The following is a 25,177-nucleotide window of genomic DNA, read 5'->3' as shown; positions in this document are numbered from 1 at the left end:
CTGCCCTACCTTGACTGGGTTTCGCTAGACTTCAGTGCCTTTCATAATAGGTTGGCCTCTGAGAATCCACCCGCAGCGTTGATTCTAAAAATTCATTTTAGCGTGGCTTGTGCACAGAATATGAATCTATAACTGATACACACTGCAGACATATTAAAATGTGCCAGTAATGTTTGCTATATACTTAAGCACAAAGAATGGGAACACAGTATGCACACCAAGTTTTAACAAACGTTTCTACAGGGTTAGTAGATATTTAGTGAGGTGCAGAGGAGAAAAACACTGCCTTGACACTAGGCAATGGAACAAAACAAGGAAAAGGAAGTGTCCACAGCCCGTGGACACTTCCTTTTCCTTGCTATATACTTGTGTACATACACCCAACATGTTTCAGGCCTTTTTCTTGAACATGTGTGCAGTGGTTTATTTTTCCATACTTAACAGGGATGACCTCCTCCCCACGGGGGATAATATTCATACTTCATGGTGATGATGGCAGCCTTGTATAGTATGTATTTTCTGTGCTTCATTCTCATCACTTTTACCAGAAACATGGGCCCGAATTACAATACATTTCAAAATAAGGACATCCCTACGTGCAATATAAAAATGCATGACCGGTTATAAGGTTTGGTGGTTCTATAATGTGCTCATTGCAGGCAGGTGCTTATTTTTTCCTCTTTGTTCTTTATAGGTACCATGTGTGGACAAGGGGCCACGCCCCCACTGACTATGAAAAGTGGCGCAACGCAACAGAGCCATACAGAGTAGAGTGGGCGGCCGACTTTGAGCCTTACGTTGTAGTGGGGCGTGACTGTCCAGAGTACGACCAGCGATTTGTGGGCTTCGGGTGGAACAAAGTGTCACACATTATGGAGCTGGATGCTCAGGTGAGAGTTACATATGGGGAGTCAGATGAGGATGTTAACGAGGTGCACCAGATGACCCCACGCTGAGTCCATCCAGCCTCAAAGAGGCCCCTATCTATTTACCACTGAATTCTCAAATCCCTTTGCTTATCCCTTTCTGGTCTTTTGCATCACCTCATAAAAAGCATCACTGCAGCTCTGTTCACTCTAATACCACTTCAACCAAATTAATCTTCTTGCTGGCAGCCATTTGGAGCATCTCTTCATGATTACCCCATATCTCCTGACTTCCTTGTCAGGCTGTTGAATGCCGATCTACAATAACTCCTCCTTAATCAAGGACTACTTTGACTCTCACTCTAACGTCAAGGTATCCTGGATCTTCGCAGATGACGCTGACTATGCTACCTGTTCATGCCCCCTTGACTGACCAGATGAAGTAGAGATGTGGCCTCATGACCAGATGATGTGGAGTAGTGCCCTCATGATTAGTAAATGCAAGTTGTTTGCCCCTCTTCCACCATCTGACTTTCATCCCCTTTCCTTCGAGCACAACTCTGTCTAGATATTTGCTTTTACTGCCTGTACCCCTTCCTCTGCTCCTACAAACTACATGGCCTCTTCAAAGTTTCGTTCCTGGCCCTTAGCTTCTGCTTCACTACATACCCAGTGTTAGGGAGAGTTCTCATAAATGTGCTAATTCCCTTCACCTTAGAGACCCCCAGCAACTTTTCTGGATTTTGAGGACTTGATTTTTTTTTCTTGGAAAGAGTGTGAGCCTTTTTTTCCCACTCTTTCATGTATTTTGATGTGTGTTTTACTCTTGTGTTCTTTGATTATGGAATTTTAATATAACTCCATAGGCATCTTTTCATGTATGTTACACAGCACCCTCAGTGCAGTGACACAGCGATGTCTTTTTAGACTTCCCAAAGGTTTAAATACCTTCTCTGGGATAAACTACTGTTTCCCAGAGAATGTAACGTTAAATTGACTTTACTAGTCTTTTTAAATTCCTAGACCCAGCGCACACGATCTTCCTATAGTGTACTGGAGGGGTTACCTAGTATCCCCTGTGTCTAGAAACTCATATAGCAGTCAAATGCTACCCTTTTCTATCGAAATGGCTGGTGGCAGTGGTTTTAGAACAAACTACCATGATTTTTTCTGACTGCGAACACTGGTAGCTAAAAATCGCAGGAGCCATGTTTTTCAAGATGGCGCCTTAAGCAGCTTGGTTTAAACGGGTCCGGTCTTTCTTTTGCCATTTCTTTTTTTAAAGGTCCTTCTAGTGATTGTCTCTGTGCGCCAAACCAGGTTTGGTTCCTTTGTTTTCATGCCTTTGGCGGGATTCAGGACTGAAGACCGCTCTGGCACCCGAGTGTCTGGGGTGGGCAGGAAGTGAGGGAGGTGCCCAAAACTCCCTGTGCATAGTCTCCTAGGAGACCCAAATGCACTCTGGTGTGATTGGCTGACTGTCCAGCAAGGACAGCCACCCTGCTGGGCGAGTGACAGCTAGGCTGGAATGAAAGGGAGAGAAGTGTTTAAAAGGTGAGTCTCTTGGACTGGGAAGCACTGGAACGAAAGAACTGCAGACGAACTGGAAGAGGACGGCTTCTGCAACTCCTGGACCGTTGGTTTGCCCGGCGAAGCCCTGCTGCAGGTCCGAATTGCCAAAGTTCATCTCGACATAGAAGCCCCTTCAAGGACGACTTCTCTCTTTGTGTTGGTGGGACCAATCAACTCGTAAGCCACCTGGATATCATTCTCAAGCCTGGTTAGGATTAACCAGGGAGAGGGAAACCAGCTTGTGCGCTTGAATCTACAGCTGCTGGAACAGAAGTGACTCCATTTTGTTTGCGTTTTCAGACGATCCCGTGCAGTGCAGGATTCCCCCGACGCCCTCCCACTTGTCCCCACAACTGAGACTCAGGCACAGTGAGATCTGCAGGAACCAACGCGTTCAGTTGCATTTGTTTCTTCGTACTAAGGTACTGTGCCAACCCGATTCAGAGAACGCCACTATTGCGGTGAAAGTGCAAGAAAAACTTTCCCAACTTGCAGACCCAAAGAATGATTCTTTTTCGCCTAAACTACTTCTGAGAACTTTTGCAAAGACTTTACTGTTTGATACCAGAACTGCTCTTTCCTATCCAGAACACCAGCCAATTGACTTTGGCCTAAGCCTATTGACTTGAATTGAACTCTTCTGGTGAACTGAAACTATTTGCACTGTCTAACAAGTATATGTGGTCTATTCTACTTACCATCTGCCTTTTGCTCACATCTAAGTAACTGATCTGCCATTTGGCTCTTATTTCAGGGGAGCTCAAACTGTCTAAAAAGCTTAGTTTTATATTGTAGTGTATTGGTACATAATATTAAGTTACATACTTCTAGTGAAATGTTTTCTAAATGATTGTGTAATAAATAAGTGTTTTAACAAGAAATCCATTGTGATTGTAAGACCTCAGTGTAACCTCATGTACTGCTCACATTCACTCTTGAGATAAGCCTGGCTGCTCAGCTCGCTACCAAAAACTGTGTGGTACAGATTTACACCAAAGGTTGGTTTGGCTTACACATGTAGTCCTAATTGTGTGTGGTGGTCCCAGGGGGTACTGCATGCAATTCTGCCTAACACTCACTGTGGCCCTCACTGTATTAATGAGAGACTTACCTAACCTCTCCACAGCTCACTACCTTGAACCTAATTCTTCGCTGTCTGACCACTCTGTTTGCCGTCACAACCTACCCACACACACATCGACAACTCACTAGATCTCATCTTCTCTTCAACCCATCCTTCCATGGACGTGACATTAAATGTTCTCCCTCTGTCCTCTCCCTCTTACACTTTGTTGCTATTCCACCTCCCCACTCCACTCCTTCCACTTCACTAACTGAAGGTTTGACCTGGATACACTATCTCACTATCTAGCTGAAGTCATGTCCTCTTTTATTATTATTTTGTTCTCTGTCCACCCACCTCCAAGCTCGCTTTCACCACTACTACCCTGCTCTTACCTTCACCTTCTCTCATTCCCAACTCCAGCACTGGAATCTAGAGTACTCATCAGGCAAGTGACGGCAGCCATGCAGTTAAACCTCAACCGCTGGCGTTTGTCTCACTGCCCTGATCTACTTATCTCCTAGAAAGAGTCTATCTCTAGCCTTTTCTCAGCCCTTGACCGTGCCAAATCCTACAACTATTTAAACCTTATCTAGTCTCAGTGCTGACCTCGCCCTGCAAACTCTCCTCTACCCTATAAACCCTGCTAACTCCCATGCCCACAATAATCTCCTCCTCACTTTGCTAATGGATTCAGTCTTTATTGCCCCTCCAAAATCAGGGATACCTCAACTACTCTTAACCCAACCCTGCTCTTGCTTCTCAGCATCCTCTCCTACGTCTTATCTTTCTTTCCCTCACCTACAGAGCTGCTCCCATCCTCGGGGCTGCAAACCCATCGGACCATAGAATAGCAATGACTTAGCACTCACTACTCGCTCCTAGCTATCCCTCTTCCTTAAACATCTCTATACTACTAGGATATTCCTTTCCTTGCTGCAAAGTAGCAACTATACTTCCTAACTATACTATCCTCAAAAACACTGTTTACCCCAACAACCCTGCTAACCATTGGCCTGTCTCTATTTTCAACCCACTACTCCAAAATCCTTGGACTTGTATTCAACAGAATCACCTGCTACCTAGAGACCAGTGACTTATGTGACCAATCTTTTTTTTTCGTAGTAGCAGCATTAATGCACATATCCAACTTTCTCGCCTCTGCCCACCACTCTGTCCTTCTGAATTCTCATCCTCCTTTATTTTTCTGCTGCATTTGATAAGATTGACTCCTCCTTTTTTCCCCCTCACCCTCTCTGACTTGGGTATCTAAGGGATCTAAAATGTAGCCTCTTATTGGTAGAATCAATCTTACTGTCTCTTGTGGAACAGTCTCCTCCAATCTCACACGCTACCAGTGTGTGTCTCCAGATGCTGTTTTAGGACTACTCCTTTTCACAGTATACAGCTCCTCCCTCCCTCATTGAAAAATGCTCCAACTTTGGCTTTTTCTATTTGCTAATGAGACACAATCATCATCATCATCCTCATCATCATCATCTGTTGTCCCTCCTTCACTCCTGGATTATCACCCTGTCTTTCTGTCTCTCTTCCATCTATCACTGGATGGCTGAATACTCCATTCCACCATCTGCTGTGCCTCTTCTCCCACCCCCCATTTCCTTTACTTCTAATCTCCTTATGCGTTCCTCCATGGATCACTACCTCTGAATCCTCATTGACAGTTTTTGGGAGAGATTTCTCTTTTCGGCAACTTTCCTTCCATATTGTATGGACCCCCAAATGTTTTTCTTTTGTTTTTACACCTTGTCCTGACTTTACATAGAAGTGAAGCCTTCAGCATCACTTCCCTGAACTTTTTGCTCATTTGTTAACTGGAAACTGACTAGTACTTCATACTGTCAATACTAGGAAACTAGGTTTCCCTTTTGTTTTGCACTTGTTACCTGTTTGGGCAACATTTTCTTATTGCGTACAGCATCTTTCAATGCAGTGCAATGGGGTTACGTTTGTATCACCTTAGCCTTTTCACTGTGGGATTTTTGGTTACTCCTAAATGTGCCTAAAGGCAAGCTGGTGGCAGCAGATACCTATTTACCATTTTTGCTATATTTTTAGTATACACATTCGCGTTTAGCGTGTTTGGCTACTAACAGTCGCTAGTGGCCAAAGAGTGCCATGACACAAGGTTTTTCGCTTGTTCTTTGGCCATTTTGCTCTTTGGTCTTCTTTCTGCCATTTTAGGTGAGGAAATCGCTAATATGGTCATGCATTTGCCAGGGAAAGCTGTGCAGATGACATAAGAACCAGGGACGAATCCTAAGGGGGGGCCTGGCGACCATTCTTGCTGCTGTTCCGGTGAAGCCCTGATGGTCTACCTGATCTCCCTTTGGACTGGTGGAACCAACCAGTCTCAACGCCTTCTCAAGATCCTGGAGCCTTTGGAAGTGTCACTCGACCACCTGGTGCACTGACCTACTGCATTTTGGGCTACTATTCCAGAAGCATCACTGTTCCACATTTTTGCCCGGAAATCAGGTGGTCACCAGCTACTACCACAAGTCACCTTCCTGCCTAATATCAGCGTCCCAGGATCCAGGGATCCTGTGCTGGAGGGCTTCCTTTGTTTGCAACTTGAGAGGCGCCTGCTGTCATCCAGTGTGCGGTGACTGTCGCTGGAATCGGCTATCCCGTTAGGTAGAGTGTCCTGAAGAGTGCTGCATCAGTGCCTGCTGCATTTCTTCGCTGGACAAGGTTGCACTCTGCTCCTGGACACGACCGAACACTCCTTGAACCCGCAGCTTCTGGGCATCTTCTACTGGCTCCAATGGCAGGAAAACCTACCATCAACGACTCACATCCGATCTGCCAGGTGTTAGGACAGTTTTTCTGAAGTCCAACTAAGGACTTAGTAAAACCACTGAACTGCGACAGTACAAGACTCCACTCTCATTATAATAAGGTTGTATAATAACCTGAGTATATGGTAGCATAGACGTAGCAGCCAGGAGGACTTCAGGGTCTGCAGCCAAAATACCTGGTCAGTGGATTCCTTATCGTGGTGACTGAAAAAAAGACCTCAGAAGGGAGTTTGCAGCAGGGATCGATAAAGAAGGCTATAGGCAAGGTTTCCGTTGCAGCTGAATGAAGTTCTGCAGAGTTGGCACCTTTTCAAGGAGCACAGAAGAAGACAGAAAATCGCAGTTGAATTCTCATCATTACAAAGGTTCAGCACTATGTTGAGGGGACTTTTTGGACTCGATTTGTGTCTCTGGAGATCCACTTGGATGCCCACAAAGCTTCAGCAAGATTCGGAATTCGGAAGACCGTGCACTGCATGATGGTTTGAGGTTCCAGTGTATTGGGGTATTGCAACAACGCAAGGTTGCAGCAACGCGTGGGATAGCTCAAAATGCAGGGCTTCTTGAGTCTAGTGGGTCTCACCAGGCTCCGGGGCGGGGCTTCGTTTTTGGAGTCCCCAGGTCGATTGGAAGGAAGGGCTACAGCAGGCTCCTGTTACACAGCAGGCTCTCCGGTCGCTGGAAATAGTTTCAGCCACATTTCCTTCATCGGTTTCGGTTCCAGTGGTCGACTTTTCTTCAGCTTCAAGGTTTGCAGTATTTATCAGGAACTACAGTGCAGTGTCACAGAGAAGTCCTTTGGTTTTCTGCTAAGGTTAAAATACCTTCTCTTGGATAACTGCTGTTTCCAAGAGTAGTAAAGTGAAATTGATTTTACTTACCTTTTTTAACTTTATAGACCCAGCACACACTATCTTACAATAGGTTGCTGGAGGGGTTACTTAGTATCCCCTTTGTCTATCTTCTCATGTACCATTTTTGTGTTTCCCTTTATACAATTAATGGCTGGTGACAGTGGTTTTCTTTTTACTACCATTGAGTGTTTTTACCATGGGCTTCGTTCGCAGCTGCAGTATAGCACTCATGGGTGCACATTTTGTCAAAATGGCCCCAGTCTTCTTTTTTCGCCATTTCTTGTTGGAAAGTTCCTTCTTGAGATTTACCCTGCGCGCCAAACTAGGTTTGGTCCCTTTGTTTGTTTTGTCTTTGGTGGGATTCACTAGTGAAGCCCACCTCTGGCTTCAGCATGTCTGGCAGGGCAGGAAGCAAGGGAGGTTCCCGAAACTCCCTGTGCTTAGTCTCCTTGGTTACAGGAATGCACCCAAAGGTAAATGGCCAGGTGGCTGTCCTTGGAGGACGGCCACCCTGCTGTGTGAGTGACAGATAGGCTGCAAATTAATGGGAGAAACTTTTATAAAAGGCAAAGTCTTTTGCAAGGAAGGCAGAATCGACCACTGGACGAACAAATCCAAAGAAGAACTTGGAAAATAAGCTTGCTGCAACTCCTGGACCGTTGGTTTGCCCAGTGAAGCCCTGCTGCAGTTCTGAAGCTCCGAATTTGCCTTGACTAGAGAAGCCCTGCAAAGGACCACTTCTCCCCTTGGGTTGGTGGGACCAATCGACCCCAAGACGAACTCAACTGAGACCCCTCTCTCTGCTGGCTGTACTTCCATTGCTGCTGCAGGAACCGAGTGCCAGGGGACAGGAACACCAGAATCGAGTGCATCGTTTTTAAGTCGGACCCAAGCTCCAGGAAGATCCTCCAGACTCCTTCGAAGCAGGACTAACCAAGCCTGAGCCACCTCACAGAGTGCTGGGCCAAGCAAGGAAAGTCCACTAGCTATCCGAGAACCACGATGGTGCTATTCGTGAGAAGCTGAAACTGCGAAGTGCCGCTGATCTGAACTTTGCCCATTGTTGCCGCCGACCTTCAAATCGTAGCGCAGGAGTCTCCAGACATCCTCCCTCTTGTCCCCACGACTGAGGCCCAGGAACACTGGATCTGCAGGACCTACAACAGGAACAGAAGCCAGCCAGAAAAATGTCTTCAGACCAAAGGTACTGTGAACTAAGGGGTACTTACCTCTTATCTGTGTAGCTTGCTTGCTCTCAGTTGAGACTTGCATTGGCTGCCCTTTGCAGAGTTGCTTGCATCTTTGCCCTCCACAAGCCTCCCAACTTATTGTCCAACAGTGATTTATTTTTCAACAAAACTCTCTATAACTTTGTACAAGACTTTTTACTTACCTTCAAGAAGTGCCTCAGCTGGGGGGGCGTGGCATGGAGCCGACTCGATGAGGTCGCTCCTCTGAAGCCGCCCGTGGATTGCCCGCTACTGTGCCTGATTTTATGCAGTTCCTGGGCCCTAATTGACCCATCGACACCGGCTGCGTGTGTGGGAACCGATGGAGCACAAGCGGTCCTGAGAGGAGGGGCTGATATCGGAGCATTGCGCTCAAAATCGCCGTCCAGATCCCGGCTCCCTCCCCGCCCGAGAAAACCAAGATGGCGGGCGCACGGCTGTGCGCGTACGCCACAGGGACATGGAGGCGAGCCCTGTCGCAGCACACGGGCTGGGGGAGGTGAGCGTGACGAGCGGACTGGCTCCATCTGTCTGCAGGGAGCGGTCCGGCCCCCCCCTGAAGCGCCGGAGCGGAGGAGGTGTTGACGTGGCTCCGGATAGAGTGGCCGGCCTGGAGCCCTGGATGAGATACTGAGTGGTGGGAACCGCTGTGGGCTTCCCCGCAGAACTACGCGGGCGCTGACTGATGCTGGCCCCGCGGTGAGAGGATCCGCTCTGATGCGCAGAGCCCAGCTGATGGCACGGACAGCCGTGCCAAAATCCGAGTGGGGGATCCCTGGCGGTGGGGGCCGCGACTGAGGTGGTCGCCGTGCGGAGAAGTCCCGCCACCGCCCACCCATATAGCAACTTCGGAAGGAACAACCCACTCTGGAATTATACCTGGTGGACCCCCTACAGCTAGAAGGAAGTGGGGGCCTATCCGCCGTGGGGGCTGTCGGTGGCGCTTGCGGGCTGGGCTGCACTCACCTGTGCACGGCGACGCCTCCCGGAGTTGTTTCCCGGCCTTCCCCCGCCTCCTCTCCCTCTTCTGGCCGCAGTGATCCCGCGGGGCCTCATCGCTCCCCAGCCAGCTCTGGTTCCTTCCCCCCGCACCCTACCTGAGTGATCGGAGCCCTGTTCAGGGGGCATCTTCTAAGCTCCATCGGGCCCCCACCTCGCAGCCTCCCTCCCTTCCTTCCTTCTCTCTCTCCTGGGGTGCCCCGGCCCACGTCATCCAGCGGCGGCACTCCTCTGGACTAAGGGGTTCTCCCCCCTCAACAGGCTCAAGCCTCAACGAGTCGCGTGAGTGGCTCCCTCAGCTCCTGGTGTGGCCAACTCACCCACCTGCAGATTCTCACGATTGGCCACATACGGGGCCACAACTCCCGGTAAGAAGCCCGGGGAAATGCTGGAGGGGCTTGACTGGAGTGGGGGTGTGAGTCCCGCCCCTCTCGGCGGCTGGCTGTTTTCAGGGGCCCCTGGTGGATTCCTTATTGCACCTCGTCGCCTTTGTAAGTGAGCAATCAGCACCCACTTGGACACTCTACACCTTCCTAAAGGATCCTGGACCCACGCTGGTGGTAAGCTTGACCCGCGTGCAGGTCCCTTGACTCTTCTTCTCCCCTCCAGCCTCCTGAACTCTTCCTGGGGCACCCCGGCCCACGCCCCTGTTCCCTGCGGACAAGGCTATAATCTGCACGAGTGAAGTGAGACACCTTAGCTTCCTGCGGGGCTCTGGGAGTTCCTGGTGGCCCCCGCAGCGATTCGCCTTCACGGCTGCAGAGCCCTTGGAGGCCATTAACCCGCCGCCGACAAGCACCACAATGTCTAAGCTACAGAAATCTACTAAGTCCTCGGACATAGCAGCTATGTTAATGGCGTCCGAAAAAACAAAGAAACGGGACCCCTGCCCCTCTGCCTCGTGGGAATCTCTGGACAACAAGGGACCTCTGGCGACCAAAGAAGATATCCGGGAATTTATGGCTGACATCAAAGCAGAATTCCGGTCCTGTATGACAGAACTCTCTACCAAGCTGGAGAATACGGATAAAAGGGTCTCGGAGGTGGAACAGAGATTGGGGGAGGTTGAGGATTGCTCCCAGGATCATACCTCCGCCTTAGCCGAGGTCCAGCATTCAATTAAACTCCTGCAGGACAAATGCGACATTCTGGAATACAAACAGGAGGACCTGGAAAATGGGGCCCGGCGCAACAACCTCTGAATCCGAGGGGTTCCTACCTCGATCCCTGACGAGGGGTTAGCGTAATAGGTGGGCCTCTTTTTTCAAACCCTCCTCCCTGACCTTGATGACTCGCAGCTGCTCCTAGACCGGACCCACAGGCTAAATCCTCGTCGCGGAGTGCAATCAGATGGCCCACCTGACGTTATCACCAGGGTGCACTTTTTCACCACGAAAGAAGCCATCTCGGCGATCAGCCGCTCCAAGGATGACATCACATTCCAGGGGGCCTCCCTCCAGATTTTTCAAGATCTATCTCCTCTTACGCTCCAGAGGAAGCGAGCCCTCTGCCCGTTAACTACCTTTCTTCAAGCCCAAAAAGTCTGCTAAAGATGGCTTCATCCCACAGCCTTGCAATTCTCCTACAAAGGCTCTTTAAGGAGAATTGGCCACTTGGAAGATGCTGAAAAAATCTTGAACCCGGACGCTTCCAGCCCTTCACCCTCACCGCCCACAGGGGCGACGGCCGGCTTGAACCCTGTGGCTGCTCCTAATCCCACACACAATTCCTGGTTGAAGGTTCTGAGATTCCGGAAGAGGAAATAGCCTTGCGGGGTCCCGTGATGTGGTCGCTGGCTCTTACACTCCCGGCTCACCAGCCCTGCACTCTGGAGCCGAGCAGCACCCACAGGAACACAGATAAGCGCCATCCCTAACGCAGCGGGCACCATTCCACGGCTCATGCCCAGCTCCAAGGTACTTTCCACCAATGAGTCCTTGGAACGATCCACCAAGAATATTGATAATTTTGGCCATGTTGGCCTTTCACTATTCGATGGCCCTGTTGGCCAGGGGGGCTTTTGACCCACAAATGGTCTGCCTCCCCCAGTTAAATCTCGGTCCTCCTGTTGTCGGTCCGAGCAAAAACCCCAAAGGCAGGGAAATCTATGGCTGCACACTCTGCGACATGAAGGCTAATTCCTCTATATCTTCCCCCCCCCCTTCAGAACTTGTCGGAGTCCCCGGAGCTGGTCCCGGGACAGCAGACTCTGCGATTTGTCTCACTGAACGTTGGGGGACTGAACTCACCTCCTAAACGCAAGTCCATCCTACAGAAACTCCAGAATGACAACGCGGCCGTGGCTATGCTTCAGGAGACTCACCTACTGCCGGCGGACCACGGCCGCTTACGTTCCCGGAACTTCCCAAAGCAACTCTTTGCATCTGGGAATTCCAAGAGAGGCGGCACGGCAATCCTGTTTGGGAGGGGGCTGAACCCTCAGATTATGGATTCCATGAGCTGCCGGGAGGGGCGATACATGCCTGATGCTGGGACAATTGTACTCCATAGTTTCAGTGTATGCGCCCAACTCAGGCCAGGTGCTTTTCTATGAGTCGCTAAGCACAGCTCTCTCTCCCTTCCTGGAGGGCCAGATAGTGATTGGTGGTGATTTCAATGGTGTCCCAGACCCCGTCAAAGATAAGTCGCACCCGCCCTCTTCCGGGGATTCGCCACAGCCTTGGCTCTCCTGCAATTATTCAGAACTTTGGGGGTGGTGGACTCATGGAGGGTTCTCATCCGTCTGAAACAGACTTTTCTTTCTACTCGTACGTTCATAGAACGTTCTCCAGGATAGACCTTCTCTTAGTATCTCCACAAATCTTTACATTCATCGACAATGTGACAATTGGCTCTAGAATTCTGTCTGATCACACCCCGGTGGCCCTGGAGATCCGAGTGCAGGAACCACCTAATCCCCAACAGCGCAGATGGACGTTATATGACCCGATTCTTAATGTAATGTCACTCAGAGATACAATTGCAACCACAATCACTAATTTCTTCAAGGAGAACCCTAGCGAAGACACCTCCCCCGCCAACAACTCAGCTCCCCTAGACTTTGCTCAAGTGACATTGGCTGTCCTGGCTCCCTGAAGACTCTTCTAACCTCTGACTTTGTGTTTTAACTATCCCCCCAAAAAGTCATACATACCTTACTTGTATAGCTGGGAAAGGGTTAATCTACATTGCATTGGGGGGTTCAAAAGTGCTTATCTGTTTGAGAAACGTGTTAACCTTGCCTAACCTTTTCCCTTTTGCCACAACTTCAGTATTACAGTTAAAGGGTAATAAGTGATATGTTAATGTCCACAGTGTCCTAGCTATTGAAGTCACCTGAGGGTGTAGGACATTCTGTGTGCCATCCCAAAGGGTACCTACTTACTTTACTAAACTGAATCAGTGTATTTGGAAGTGTATTTCTATTGTTGCCAATTGCTCCCTTGTAAAGAAGGCTTATTTTAAAACTGTCTGTTAAATTAATACATAATTATTTAATCAAGAAACCTTGAGTATAAGTGTTATTTGGATACTTGTCATTGTGAAACTCTATGTTGCAACTCTACAGCTCACATTGACCCCTCCTTGAGATAAGCCTGGCTGCTCAGTCACTCTACCAACTTGTGTAGCACAGACCTATACCAAAGGTTGTGTTACCTATTGCCAAGAGGACAAGGCTGGTGCAGTCTCCCACAGGGTTATTGCATACAATCTTGCCTAACACCCATCGTTTTAGCAAAATGGTGGCCCTTTTGTGCATTACCGAGGCTGAAGAGTAATGAAGACTAAAAAGTCATAAAAGTAGTTACACTGCTGCCAGCAATTCAAGGAAACAATTGTAACAAAATCTTACCAGGTAAGAAAGGGGATGCATTGTATCCCCCCAGCACCCCACATAAGGTAGGGTGTGCTGGCTCACTATATAAAATATAAAGGGGGATGAAACTCCTTCTTTACTACTTGGGAACTGTAGTTCACCCAAGTACATGAAAGAAAAATTAACAAGAGAGCCCATAAGGGCAACCCAGCCTAAGCCCAAAAGCTGTAGGAAGCCATAAACTCAACCATACTCTATGGAGAGACATAAAAAGGTCACCCATAAAAAGAGTAAAAGACTAGGTGAGAGGGGAAAAAGATTCCCCTTCACCTAGGCACAAGGTAAAATAGTTACCTAGTCAAAGCAAAGAATTCTGGGGTTGACGCAGGTCAGGAAAATGTACCATTGATATGAAAATCTTTCCTTAACATTGCCTTGCACCCATCTCTCGAAATAGCCTCCTTGATCCCAAGCCAAGGTACTCCCTTATTTTGCACACAAAAACACCTTCTTCATTACTTCATCACTTCTTCAATTTGCAATCCTAGACTCGTCTTTTGAGGTAACAGGGTTGATTTTTAACAACGGCCGTTGTTAGGCAATATTGTATGCAGTAACCCTGTGGGAGACTACACCAGTCTTGTCCTCTTAGTATTAGGTAACCCACCTTTTGGTACAGGTCTGTACATGTTGGTAGAGTGACTGAGCAGCCAGACTTATCATTCTCGCGCTCTGAAACACTTGTGTACGAGCGCAATAAAATAAATAAAATATCATATATCGTATCATTAAGGGGGATACTGTAACGCTCACCTGGTTTCCACGGGGACGTCACTCAGCCTGTTCTGACCTCTTACGACCTCGAACCCTTCCCTCGAGTCTACTTGACTGGAGACTGGGCCTGAAACACAGGATTGGTAGAGTTTAACTCCCTATTGTCTCCCTGTGCTTGAACCCCTTCTTCCCCGGGGTCCAACCCTTCCCTTTGATCCACAGCTCACCTTGTTTTCTTGGAAAGTGTGCTCTACGTCCTGCTTTCAGCGCAGGGGCGCTTTGATTGATGCATGCTCGTTGCTGCCTAGTTACTTCACTGGCAAGAGTCCGACAGGTAAGTATAATGAGTCTTTTGAACAGTTCTCTAACTTTGTTCCTTTCCTTCCTTAGATGATGGCGACGTGCTGCTGCGATGAGTAGCGCTGAAGGTGAGTGAGTGTTATCCGTCAGCTGTTTTAAAGTTTAATATCACTAACCTGGGCAGACCGCGGTCCGAAACGGTGGCAACTTGGCAGAGATTGAGAAATCCCCCGTGGGCGTCCTGCTCTCCCTCTCTCCCTGAATAGGAAAACAGTGAGGACGGAGGCAGGACCCCCAGGGAAACCCTTCCGGGGAATAAAACCCTGAGTCGCTGTAGTTCTTCTGATCGGAAGGCAGCAGCCTGGGCGGTCCCCTCTAGTCGAGCTGTAGTAGGACGAGGATTGGATTCCTTTCCGGGAACACAAGAATAAACAGGTAAGTGTCAGGTAAGAAGGGTAGAGAAAAAAGGAAGGCACGGATAAGAGGAGACACGTACGTGTTTATCAGAATCTGATTCACTACGGGGTGAAGAGGTTCACGGGTACATCCGGAAGACTGAGGAGGGTACCTGACCTAGATCTGTGGAACTGAGTGGAATGAAACGACAAAGGGATGAATGTTTGAGATATAGCAGGAAATAGGATAAAGCCGGGGAGGCTGAGATTGAAATGGACTTACTAACAAAGGTGGAACTTCTGTCTCGAAAGTGACGGAAGAGATGGGAGACGGTCTAAGAGTGAGCCTGTGGGTTTGAGAAGCAGAAGGAAAGATGAGGGTTAGAATTCAAAGGAGGATGCAAGTTTTAGAATATCAGTAGGAGATTCCTAGAGGCGAATTTACGGAGCGTCGGTAAAAACAGTAGCGACGCGAACACTGGTTGGACTTCCTTCCTTATCAGGAGTCACGTGAATAGACGCAGAAATGTCAGAAGTGAGTGAATCAACTAGACCGCGGTCATCCTTACAACGTTCCATCGCGATGGGGGCCTGCAGTACGATATTCTGTACCGTTCTCCCTAAGCTCCGGTTTTGCCACCATGACCATTGCTGGTAAGGTGTAACAGTGAGAGCGCGATGCAACCCTTTCGTATTTGTATTGAACTGAGTTCTTTTTCTGTGGCTTTTAGGTGGCGCGACGTTTTCAGCGTGGATGCCGGTTATGAAGAAGAAATGTGGTGAGTAAGCGCGGTATGCAGCGCCTCTAGATGTTTCCACGCTAACCTGGAGTGTCTTTTCCCTCTTGCAGATGGATGAGAAGTTCCAGAGACAGAGCTCCCCCAGAGCGGCTGGGATTCAGGTAAGCGTTAGAAGCTCGTACAGTCTTTAAAAATAAGCGAAGATTTGCTGAATGCTTACTAATGCCTTTTTTCTGTTCTTTTCCCTTTTCCCTAGGAAGCAGCGTGCCGGGATGGGAATGACACCGCCGAAGATGCCCGCAGAACAGAAGGAGCGATGAATGATGAGGAGAGGCGCCGCAAGGTAAGGCTGTTCCCAACGGTGTTCTTGTTCTTGCAGGAGCTGAGCGCAGAAGAAAGATGCATGCTTACTGGAGACCGATCTGAACACGGTGAGTGTCACGCTGCAGGTGCAGAAAACACAAAGTATGTTTCTCAGCCTGGGCGTTGCTTAAATAGTCTCTGGGTATCCCAGGTGTCTCTGGGCTGAACCACACCCAAAAGACTAGACTGCACATGTAGTTCTGGGAATCGAAATAAGTGGGGGCATCCATCTTGTCCCCATCAATGCACTAAAAGTCCAATCCCCAATGTTATCCTATGGGAGTGAGTGAGTCTGGTGCCACAAGCGCCAAGTCTGACTCCAAGTGGGTCTTTGGAGGGATGGAGAGACCCTTGAGGGCCATGTAAGTGATTGTGGCCTGGCTCCAGCCTGACATCTTGGAGGGCTGGGGACATGAGGAGCAGGAATCATGACGGGTACATGTGAGCTGTAGAGCTGTAGCATTGGAATCCACAAATACAAGTATACAAATAACACTTACTCTCAAGGGTTTCTAGTAAAATAATTATTTAACAGTCAGTTTTAAATAAGCCTTCTTTAAAAAGGGCAATATGCAACAATAAAAATACACTTCATAACACGTTCTCAGAATCAAGGTAAGCAAGTAGATATTCGTTAGAGATGCTTCATACTAACTTCTACACCCTGAGGTGACTTCAATTACTAGGACAGTATTGGCATTTATATATCAGTTTTTGTACTTAGTAGAATTCTGAGGTTGTGGAAAAGGAAGTGGTTAGGGAAGGAAAAAGGTTAACTGGTTCTCAGAGCATGTGAATACTTTTCAATCTCCCAATGAAGTCTAGATTAGATCTTTCCCAGCAATACAAGGTACACTTATGCATCACCCATGGGGGACATTTAGAATCAAAGTCAATGTGTCAGAGTCTGCAGGGGGCCAGGAAGCCAAAGTCAATCTGAACAACATCTATGGAGCTGAGGCACTTCTTTAGATAGCACAAAATACTTGCACAATGTTTTAGAGAGTTTGTAGAAAATGAATCACTGTAGGGCCACAAGCTGTTAGGCTTGTGAAAGACAGAGCTTAGATCAACTCTGCAAAAAGCAGCTACTGCAAGTCTCAAGTGAGATAATGCAAGGTACAGACAAGAGGTAAGTACCCCTTAGTCAGCACACTACCTTAGGTTTGAAGAAGAGGATCCAGCTGGCTTCTGTTCTGGTTGCAGTCTTGCAGATCCTGGGTTCCTGGGCCTCAGTCGTGGGGACAAGAGGGAGGACATCTCGAGGACTCCTACACTGCATTTTGAAGGTCGGTGGCGGCAACAGGCACTTTTCAGTTCAACTGCACTTCGTGGTTTCAGATACTGGCAAATAGCACCACCGCGGATCTTGGACACTTGATGGGCTTCCCTTGCTTCTGGAGTCCAGCACTCTGGTGAGGTGACTCAGGCTTGGGTCGTCCTGCTTCGGGATGGTCCTCGAGATCGTCCTGGCGCTCTGGTCTGGCTTTAAGACTTTGCACGGATTTCTCGACCCCTGGCACTCGGTTTCACCAGCAGCAAAGAAGTACAGCCAGTTGGGGAAGGTCCTCCACCAAAGTTCGTCTTGGGGTTAGTTGGTCCCACCAACCCAAGGGAAGAAGTCATCCATTCCGGTGCTTCTCTAGTCGATTCGGGATTGGAGCTTCAGCACTGCAGCAGGGCTTCACCGGGCAGTTCAATGGTCCAGGAGGGTGCCGCAAGCTTCTCTTCAAAATTCCTTCGTCGGATGTTTCGTCCAGTGGTCGACTCTGCCTTCAGTTCAAGAAGCCTTGCCTTTTATGCAGGTTTCTCCCATTCATGCACAGCCTAGATGTCCCTCACACAGCATGGTGGTTGTCCTGTAGGACAGCCTTGCCAGCCAGTCAGCACTGGGTGCATTCAGGTAACCAAGAAGACTAAGGACTGGGAGTTTCAGGCGGCACCTCCCTCGCTTCCTGCCCTGCCAGACAATCTAAAGCCAGAGGCAGGTTTCAGTACAGAAGCCCGCCAAAGGCAAAACGAACAAAAGGGTTAAACCTGGTTTGGAACGCAGAGAAAGACCTCACTAACAAGAAATGGCGAAAAAAGAAGACTGGGGCCATTTTGACAAAATGGGCACCCATGGGGTGCACTACTGCAGCTGAGGATTCACCCTGCGGTAGAAAAATTGAACCACTGCCACCAGCCATTAAAAGTAGTGAGGGTGACATAAAAAATGTTACATGAGTATGTAGGAAAAGGGGCTACTAAGTAACCCCCCAGTACTTCCACATACGATGGGGGGTACTGGACATACTTTGGATAAACAGGTAAGTAATACAATTTCACTTTACTACTCTTACAGTAGTTCACCCAAGAGAAGGTATTTAAACCTTATGAGAAATCCAAAGGACTTCTCTTTGACGCTGCACTGACGGTGCTGTGAGTCACAATACACAAAGCAGATGCCTGTGGAGTTTGTCGGACTCCAAAAACAAACAAACCACTAACGCAGAGTCCAAATCAGATAAAAGTACATGAGAGAGTGAGAAAAAGGTCTCACTAACTCCAGGATAAAAATGTAAAAGTCCTAAAGTCCAGCAAAATAGCTGGGGGTCACTAAGGTTGAAGGGAATTAGCACAGAAATGAGAATTCTCCCTAACAGCCGTCATCCATTTTCTTCCATTGGCCGTCCTAAACATATAGATGCCTCTTTATAGCAAGCTTATGTACCTTTTCTATCTTACATACAGCGTATTTAGAGTTATTGGTCAGCACGTTATTTCATTGTCTTATATTCACGATTACTTCGTCTTTAGGTACATGTTTCTCATAGTGCTTCAGTTACATTGTGAGTTTTAAGTATTTTCATATGGTTTCGGCATAGTTCCATACATCATCTTCATGACATCATTCTGTCGTCATCAGACTTTACTTGGAGCTCATCCATATTACTCATAACTGCATTCTGGTCTCTTGGCAGTGGACATCCTTCCTGGTAGCATCCTTCTTCTGCCTCTACGCGAGGGTATATTCTGAATGGCTGCGTGAGTGCATTACGTCTTTCATACACTCGGCCCGGTATAGGAAGGTTGCATGTATTCTTGCATGGTTTCCCAATTGTAGCTCTTCGTCTGCTACTCCAATAGGGTGGCGGTAAGGGGTCGGGGACAAGAGGAGAAGCATCCACCGATTCCTCTACAAAGGTCATCGTATTAAAATCACATAGGCATTATACTTGTGAGGCATTTTAGGACACCAATAGGCAAGTCTTCAGAAGTCCAATTCCTATCTAGTCAGAGTGTTGGAGTCTATATAAGTCCCACTAAGTTCGGATGCAGTCACAAGTGAGAAGCACTAACAAAGGCCAATCAGATAGGGTTGTAGGATTCTGGGAAGCAGCTACCACCCCTGGGGTCCAAGAGGATGATGATCCAGATATCACCAATCAGGACCAGCCTTGGATAGTGCTAAGGTAAACATTAATTTGCGCCCAATGCAAACCCAATGGGGGGTCGAGGGTGGTGCAGTTCAAGAGAAATAAGGGATCTCGAGCCCCTGAACTCACAGAAATGTGAACCCAGTTCTAGGCAACATAAAAATCACCGGGGAAGATGTTCCTGAACGTCATAGTGCAACACTACGGGTTCAAGGATGGTCACTACTAGTTTCCTGTAGGTTCCCATGCTGACCTCAGACAGATGGGGGCTGGGGAGAGTCACAGTGGACTAGTTGCACAGTGAAGCAGAGACTCTCATGGACAACTTGACCAATGTGCATCTTGCATTCTCCCCGGGCAGGGTCAGGAGGCACTCCGCAACTTGACGTTGAGCACTTGACGGGCTCCTCTTCTGGTGAAGCTTAGCACTTCAGGTTTCCAGTGTCACAGTAGAGCCCCGAAGATGCCCACAGGAGTTCCAGCCATTAGGCCAGGTAGAAACCATGGCAGTGGACAGTGGAGCAACGCTGGATCATCTAGGGAGTCCTGAGAGATTGCAAAGGTGCACACTCAAATGACCCAAAACAGCCAATTTACCTTCCAATGACCCAAAACAGCCAATGTACCTTGGGCAGGACGTCTGACTGGTTGATCCCACCAGTCAAAGAGTGGAAGGCACCCCACAGAGGTGATCCCTTATGAACTGAAGATCGAGGTTCATAATCCTGGAGAGTTGGCTTAGCCAATGTAGGAAAGCAGACCTCCTGTGTCCCTCGTTCGCTCACTTCTAAGTTTCCTCTTCAGCTCCAGTGGTCAACTTAACTTCTGGGTCTTGCTCCCCTCCATTTGTACAGAATTTGGGTTATGGGGTCACCGCAGCCCTCCAATAAGGAAGCTTGCAACGGTCCAATTTTAAGGTAGCTGTCCAATAGTGCTAAAATGCAGCACACAATGGTACATCCAAGAAAAGGTAAAAATGTGCTCAGAGGATGCCTGGAGAAGTCACAAAAATTGTACTTCAAGAAAAGATGATAAATACCAAGAGCACTCGATGTCAGCTTGTGCAGTACACCAAAAAAAATACATGCCACAACATAAGGGGCGGCCTCTCCTTTGCAAGTAGGAACCTCTGCCACACAGTGCACCAAAACGGACATGGGAAAAGGGCCCTAGCAGTACTTCACTTAGCCAGTGTACTATGAGAGGTCTCCCAGAACTGTTAACACAAAAACATGTTTACCCAATGCCTAAGAACAAAAGAAATGTAGTAAGATCACTAAAGAAAAAATACAAGAAGGACCTCCAGTAGTGCTTGGGGGCTTCCTAGGAAGGAAGGGGAGATTTGCAAATAGAAAAATCTCCCTAACACATAACCCTTTCGAAGTGCCACTTCTCCACACTGGATCTCATATTCATTGCAATATCGCTCAGGGCCTTTGGTAGATGCCATCACATATAGGTACTTTTTTGAGCAACTCTAGGATTTTTTTTTTTATCAAAGCCAGCCTTTCCATTTTAAGGTTTGTTGAAACATATCCAGGTTATTATTTACAACAGCATAAACATAGAACAGCTTTTTTGGCAACTTTCTCTTACAATGTTCAATTTGTCCAAACGTATTATTTTAACTGTTAGTAATCATTGTGGTTTGTAAAAGGTTCTAAAGCTTGTAGGATGTGAAAATTATTTACCTGTAAAAAAGCCAAAATGTTAGTCCTGTTGCTTCATATTTAGGCTCCAAAACTGGAAATTCTACTCCAGATGTGGCCTTCTAATCTGGCCCCACTGCTCTAGTTCAGAACGTATTAGGACTGTGTACTGTGCTAATATGGTGTACTATTTCTTTTTTGTTTTCCTTCCACATGACCGTATCACACATTTTTCAAAATGTTCTTTCTTTCTTGCCCCACCCCCAGGAGTATGAGCTGGTGGTCCTGTTTGATGCCTTCATGATCCACATGCCCCACGCCCCGAGCTTTGACATCTCCAAGTTCCGCTCAAGCCCCACATACCGGCACTGCCTGAAGACACTGAAGGAGGAATTTCACCAGGATATGTCTCGCCGCTATGGCTCGGCCGCCTTGAAGTACCTCACTGCAGAGAGGAACCTGTGAGGCTTGTCTTAGCGGTTCCCAGCCTCTATCGGAACTCCGTTTGGGGGGGACTGGCCACAGCAAATCCCTGCTGCCAGCTCATGGGGGCCCTGATGCAGTGACATCCTTGCCCCATCTGACCTGAGCGCAAGGGTCCAGCATAGGCCTATGCCTGCTCCTGAACCTGACCTCTTTACTTGGTTCTGAGGTCTTCGAGATTGACATGTCTCACCCAAAGAGGCCTGCCCCAGGCAGAATAGAGGGGAAGAACATCCTTCCTGGCAGTCTATATGGTCTCCTTTCTTCACTGGCACTCTTCCTGGCAGGGATGCCACCTTGCAGCCACCTATCTGTAAGAGGGTGACACACTGCCTTCCCACAGAGACACCTAGGGTGATCCACACATTTTCTGTAGGTTGCTTTTCAAAACAGGAAAAGAAAGCCCTTGCAGGTTGCTTATTTAAGGAGGGGAGGGGGAGAGCTGTCTCAGCCCATCACTGACCCACATTGCTTTTCCACATGTTGTCCAGTACATTTCATTTTACACTCATGCCTCACAGGTTCCTTTCATACGTTCAATGGGTGCAGTGAAAATATTGCTAAGCAAAGACCATGGGGGGCAATACTCTCTTTGAGGGGGTGGTGGGACCAACAAGAGAAGACCAATATAGGTTGTTAGGCCCATCTGGTCTTCTAAATATGAAAACACAATCCATGAGGTCACGAGTTGTACCTGGGCTTTTTCAATACTGTTATCCTATTGTACGTTCCAATCTCATTGAGATACAATATAGCGTGTATGTGCATGTCTGCACATTTTCAGTGTGTTCTGGGACAGGGTCCCTCACTTCCCCATTAGTCTGTGTAGATCAAATCAAATATGGTAAAGGTGATCCATCTTTCATTGGCATAGGGTGAAGGTTTTTTGCCTCCCCAATTTCTTTCATTGGGGCAGGGTATGGGTTCTCTGTACCCCCCTATCACTTTTATGGCTTTCTGTAGTACAAGCCCCTACCTTTGAACTCTTGATCAGAGGGCAAAAAGATAAAACACAAAATATATTGCTAACAGTTCCTCCTATTCCGACCATGTGAGGGAACACAAGTATTTTATTGGCTAAATTAGCAACTTTGAAGTTAATTATCCTGGGTTATAATCTGAGCTTTACCACTTGAGCATTCTGTTTCTTCCAGGGCAAATCACTCTCTCTCCCTATGCTTCCTTTTTGCTTTATCTGTGAACATTGGGGGCCCTAGAGATAGGTTGAATACCATCATTAAACACTACATAAAGTCCATAAAGTAGCCTAAGGTGATTCTGTGTAGACTGCACATTGTGAGCAAGTGGTAATTCTTAAATAGCCATATTCTTCTAAGTACTCAATACGACTCTTTAAGGGTCTCTGAAGCAGCTCCCACTTACATGGTAGCAGTGATTAAAATTAAACACCCAATGTACTCGTTGTGGAGATAAAACAATGTATTATAGGTGAAAACAACCCGTTTTAACCATAACTGTAAATATCTAACCCCTCGCTTGTGAGGTTTATTTTAACTTTACCTTTTTTTATGTTGCATTGTACTGTATCCATATCTCCCCAGGTAACTTTCAAAATCTCCAACCAAATTAAAAACATAAAATGTAAACAACTACTTAATCCCAAAAATCCTAGCAAAAATACACTAGGCCTTCCTATCGGTTAGGTTGACCACACAGAGCCGTTGTGGTGTACACTATGGCAAAGAGGATGGTCTGGCCTCTATGGCAACACAAATCTGATCGTCACCTTGTCATTAATGGGCCACGCTTCTAAAACATTAAGGTGCTTAGTACGTTTGGTATTCATCCCATGATGCACTTGGAAGGGGATTACAACACCGGTGGCCTACTGTGGGATAACTGGGAGACCTATCCAGTCTTTGAACAATGTCTTTTGGACTTTGTCTCTACCCAAGTTATTGGGTTTGGAATTGATCCATTTTCTTCAGTGAAGATTCCGAATGTTGTACTTGATTGGATTCCTTGGTATGTGGCACATGGAGAGATCAATGCCAACTTCTGGTGCCCTTGTAGCATGATCTGGAATCTCAAAGGATGGCTACTTCGGCTACAGGGGAGAAAATACCCATCCCCTCATCCAACCCTGAAGACTGCCATTTTGAGGACTATTTGACAACGTTCCGTCCATAGAAGCTAGATGAACCTAGCTACAGGATTAAGAGCGGCTGACAATCAATGGAGCAGCAACCCTGCTGGCATGTTCCCTGGCACAAATGCACCCAATGGGAGATGGACATTTTATACTGACACTACAGGTGATAATTATACACTGGATGCCAACATCTATAGACTGTGGCCTTATCCCTCTACCTCTGCTCCCCATGAATATTTAAATTATTTAAGCCACCGATCAGTAACTGGTTGTAATTGTATCGGCATCGACAGATGTGGTTGAATGTTAGTTTTTATTGATTTTATAAAGTATTTTATGACAAGTCTTTGGTGTCTTCATCAAGTGCAGCATGTATGTTCATGTATTTCGACATGGGAAAGAGTTAAAAGTGGGTGTGTACATTTGTGAGCTCTGAGAATTTCCAGTGAAATATGTTGCAGCTGAATGAGTGCCCACTACTGAGACCCCCCCTGTGTGTCAAAGTGTTAAGTTATACATTCAGATCCTGGCAGAGCGAGTCAATCTTACAACCTTCCGAGGGATAGTAACAGCGCTGTTATCTGAAGCACCTTGAAACGGCAAGCACATTACACCAAGCATTAGACACATACTAATATTTAAGCATTTATATTTCAGTGTGGAAATCCACAAGTAGTGCCACACAATACAACATTGACCTTCTCAAAATGGGTGTCCAGGCGTGCACCCCAAATATAGGCTGTAAACAGTTGACCCTCAAGGAGGGGGATTTAGAATCCTGAATGATCTGCAATAAAGGAAGAGGTTTATAATGCATGAGGGGAGCTTGGTTGGAAAGGGGCTAAGGCGGGAGGAGACATTTCTAATCCCCATTAAATATGTTTTTATGGATGAGGATCTTAAAGGGGGAAGACCTACCGCAGTGGATTTGTAAAGCACAAACTAATCGCCCATAAGGACACCAAGGCACTGATGAACGGTTGAATGAGAAGACCAGGCTTATTGGGTAAAAAAAGAATGTTACAGAGACTAATAAAAACTGAGATGGTTGTTCAGTTAACATGATGGTATGATTTTCCTCAACCCCGTGTTGAGGGTGTAGAGAGATCAATCTGCACCTAGGTTGCAGGGCTTCTCTAATACAACCCGGGGGTACTTTTTGCAGAGCAGTCAAGGCTATATACTCTGCAGATGGGAGGAGTGGCAAAAAGGTACAATGCAGCATGTAATTACACACAATTAGGAAATCATGACACAGGATATAGGTCTAAAATGTAGTGTGGTATAGGTTCTGGAATGGAGTTTTTGGGATGATGACCGCCACAGACGTCGCTGCAGAAGTTCAAGAATTCCGTTTTAAGTCCCTGCCATGAAGACTGGGATGCACAACATACACGCGATAGAAATTTTCAATCCAACATCTTTTATCATTGCAGGGTTCGAAATTGAGGGTTAGCTGTTTAGCTCCTCCTGCTTGTAGCCTTGAAGATCCTGGTTAGCTTGCCACCAACAGGTACCAGGAGATACTTTTGCCTCCCCATGCCAACTGATGCAGAACAAACATGCCTATGTGAATTTAAATCTGAATTTGGAACAGTCCATAAATACACATTTAGACACATCTATACAACATTTAAAGCATAACAGGTCATAAATAATGGACACTGTGATGGGTGTATACCTTATGTGGAAGTTAGACTTGCAGAACACTATGTACTA

The 25,177-nt window shown here is 47.2% G+C and overlaps 1 protein-coding gene across 3 annotated transcripts in view; it reads left to right on the top strand.

The window, feature by feature from the left end:
- LARGE2 (LARGE xylosyl- and glucuronyltransferase 2) overlaps window positions 1-23,801 on the top strand; it is a 417,721-nt gene extending 393,920 nt beyond the window's left edge. For all 3 annotated transcript variants that reach the window (XM_069623248.1, XM_069623250.1, XM_069623249.1), the window contains 2 exons: window positions 695-890; window positions 21,130-23,801. In XM_069623248.1, the coding sequence (XP_069479349.1) occupies window positions 695-890; window positions 21,130-21,327 (394 nt within the window). In that variant the 3' untranslated portion in view covers window positions 21,328-23,801. The remainder of the gene's footprint in view (window positions 1-694; window positions 891-21,129) is intronic.
- Window positions 23,802-25,177: the final 1,376 nt, after the last annotated feature.

Source organism: Ambystoma mexicanum, chromosome 11, assembly GCF_040938575.1.
Source record: "Ambystoma mexicanum isolate Mex_15411 chromosome 11, UKY_AmexF1_1, whole genome shotgun sequence".
Lineage (NCBI taxonomy): Eukaryota > Metazoa > Chordata > Amphibia > Caudata > Ambystomatidae > Ambystoma > Ambystoma mexicanum.
The sequence above is the reverse complement of the archived record's forward strand: the minus strand, read 5'-3'. Positions and strand labels throughout refer to the sequence as shown.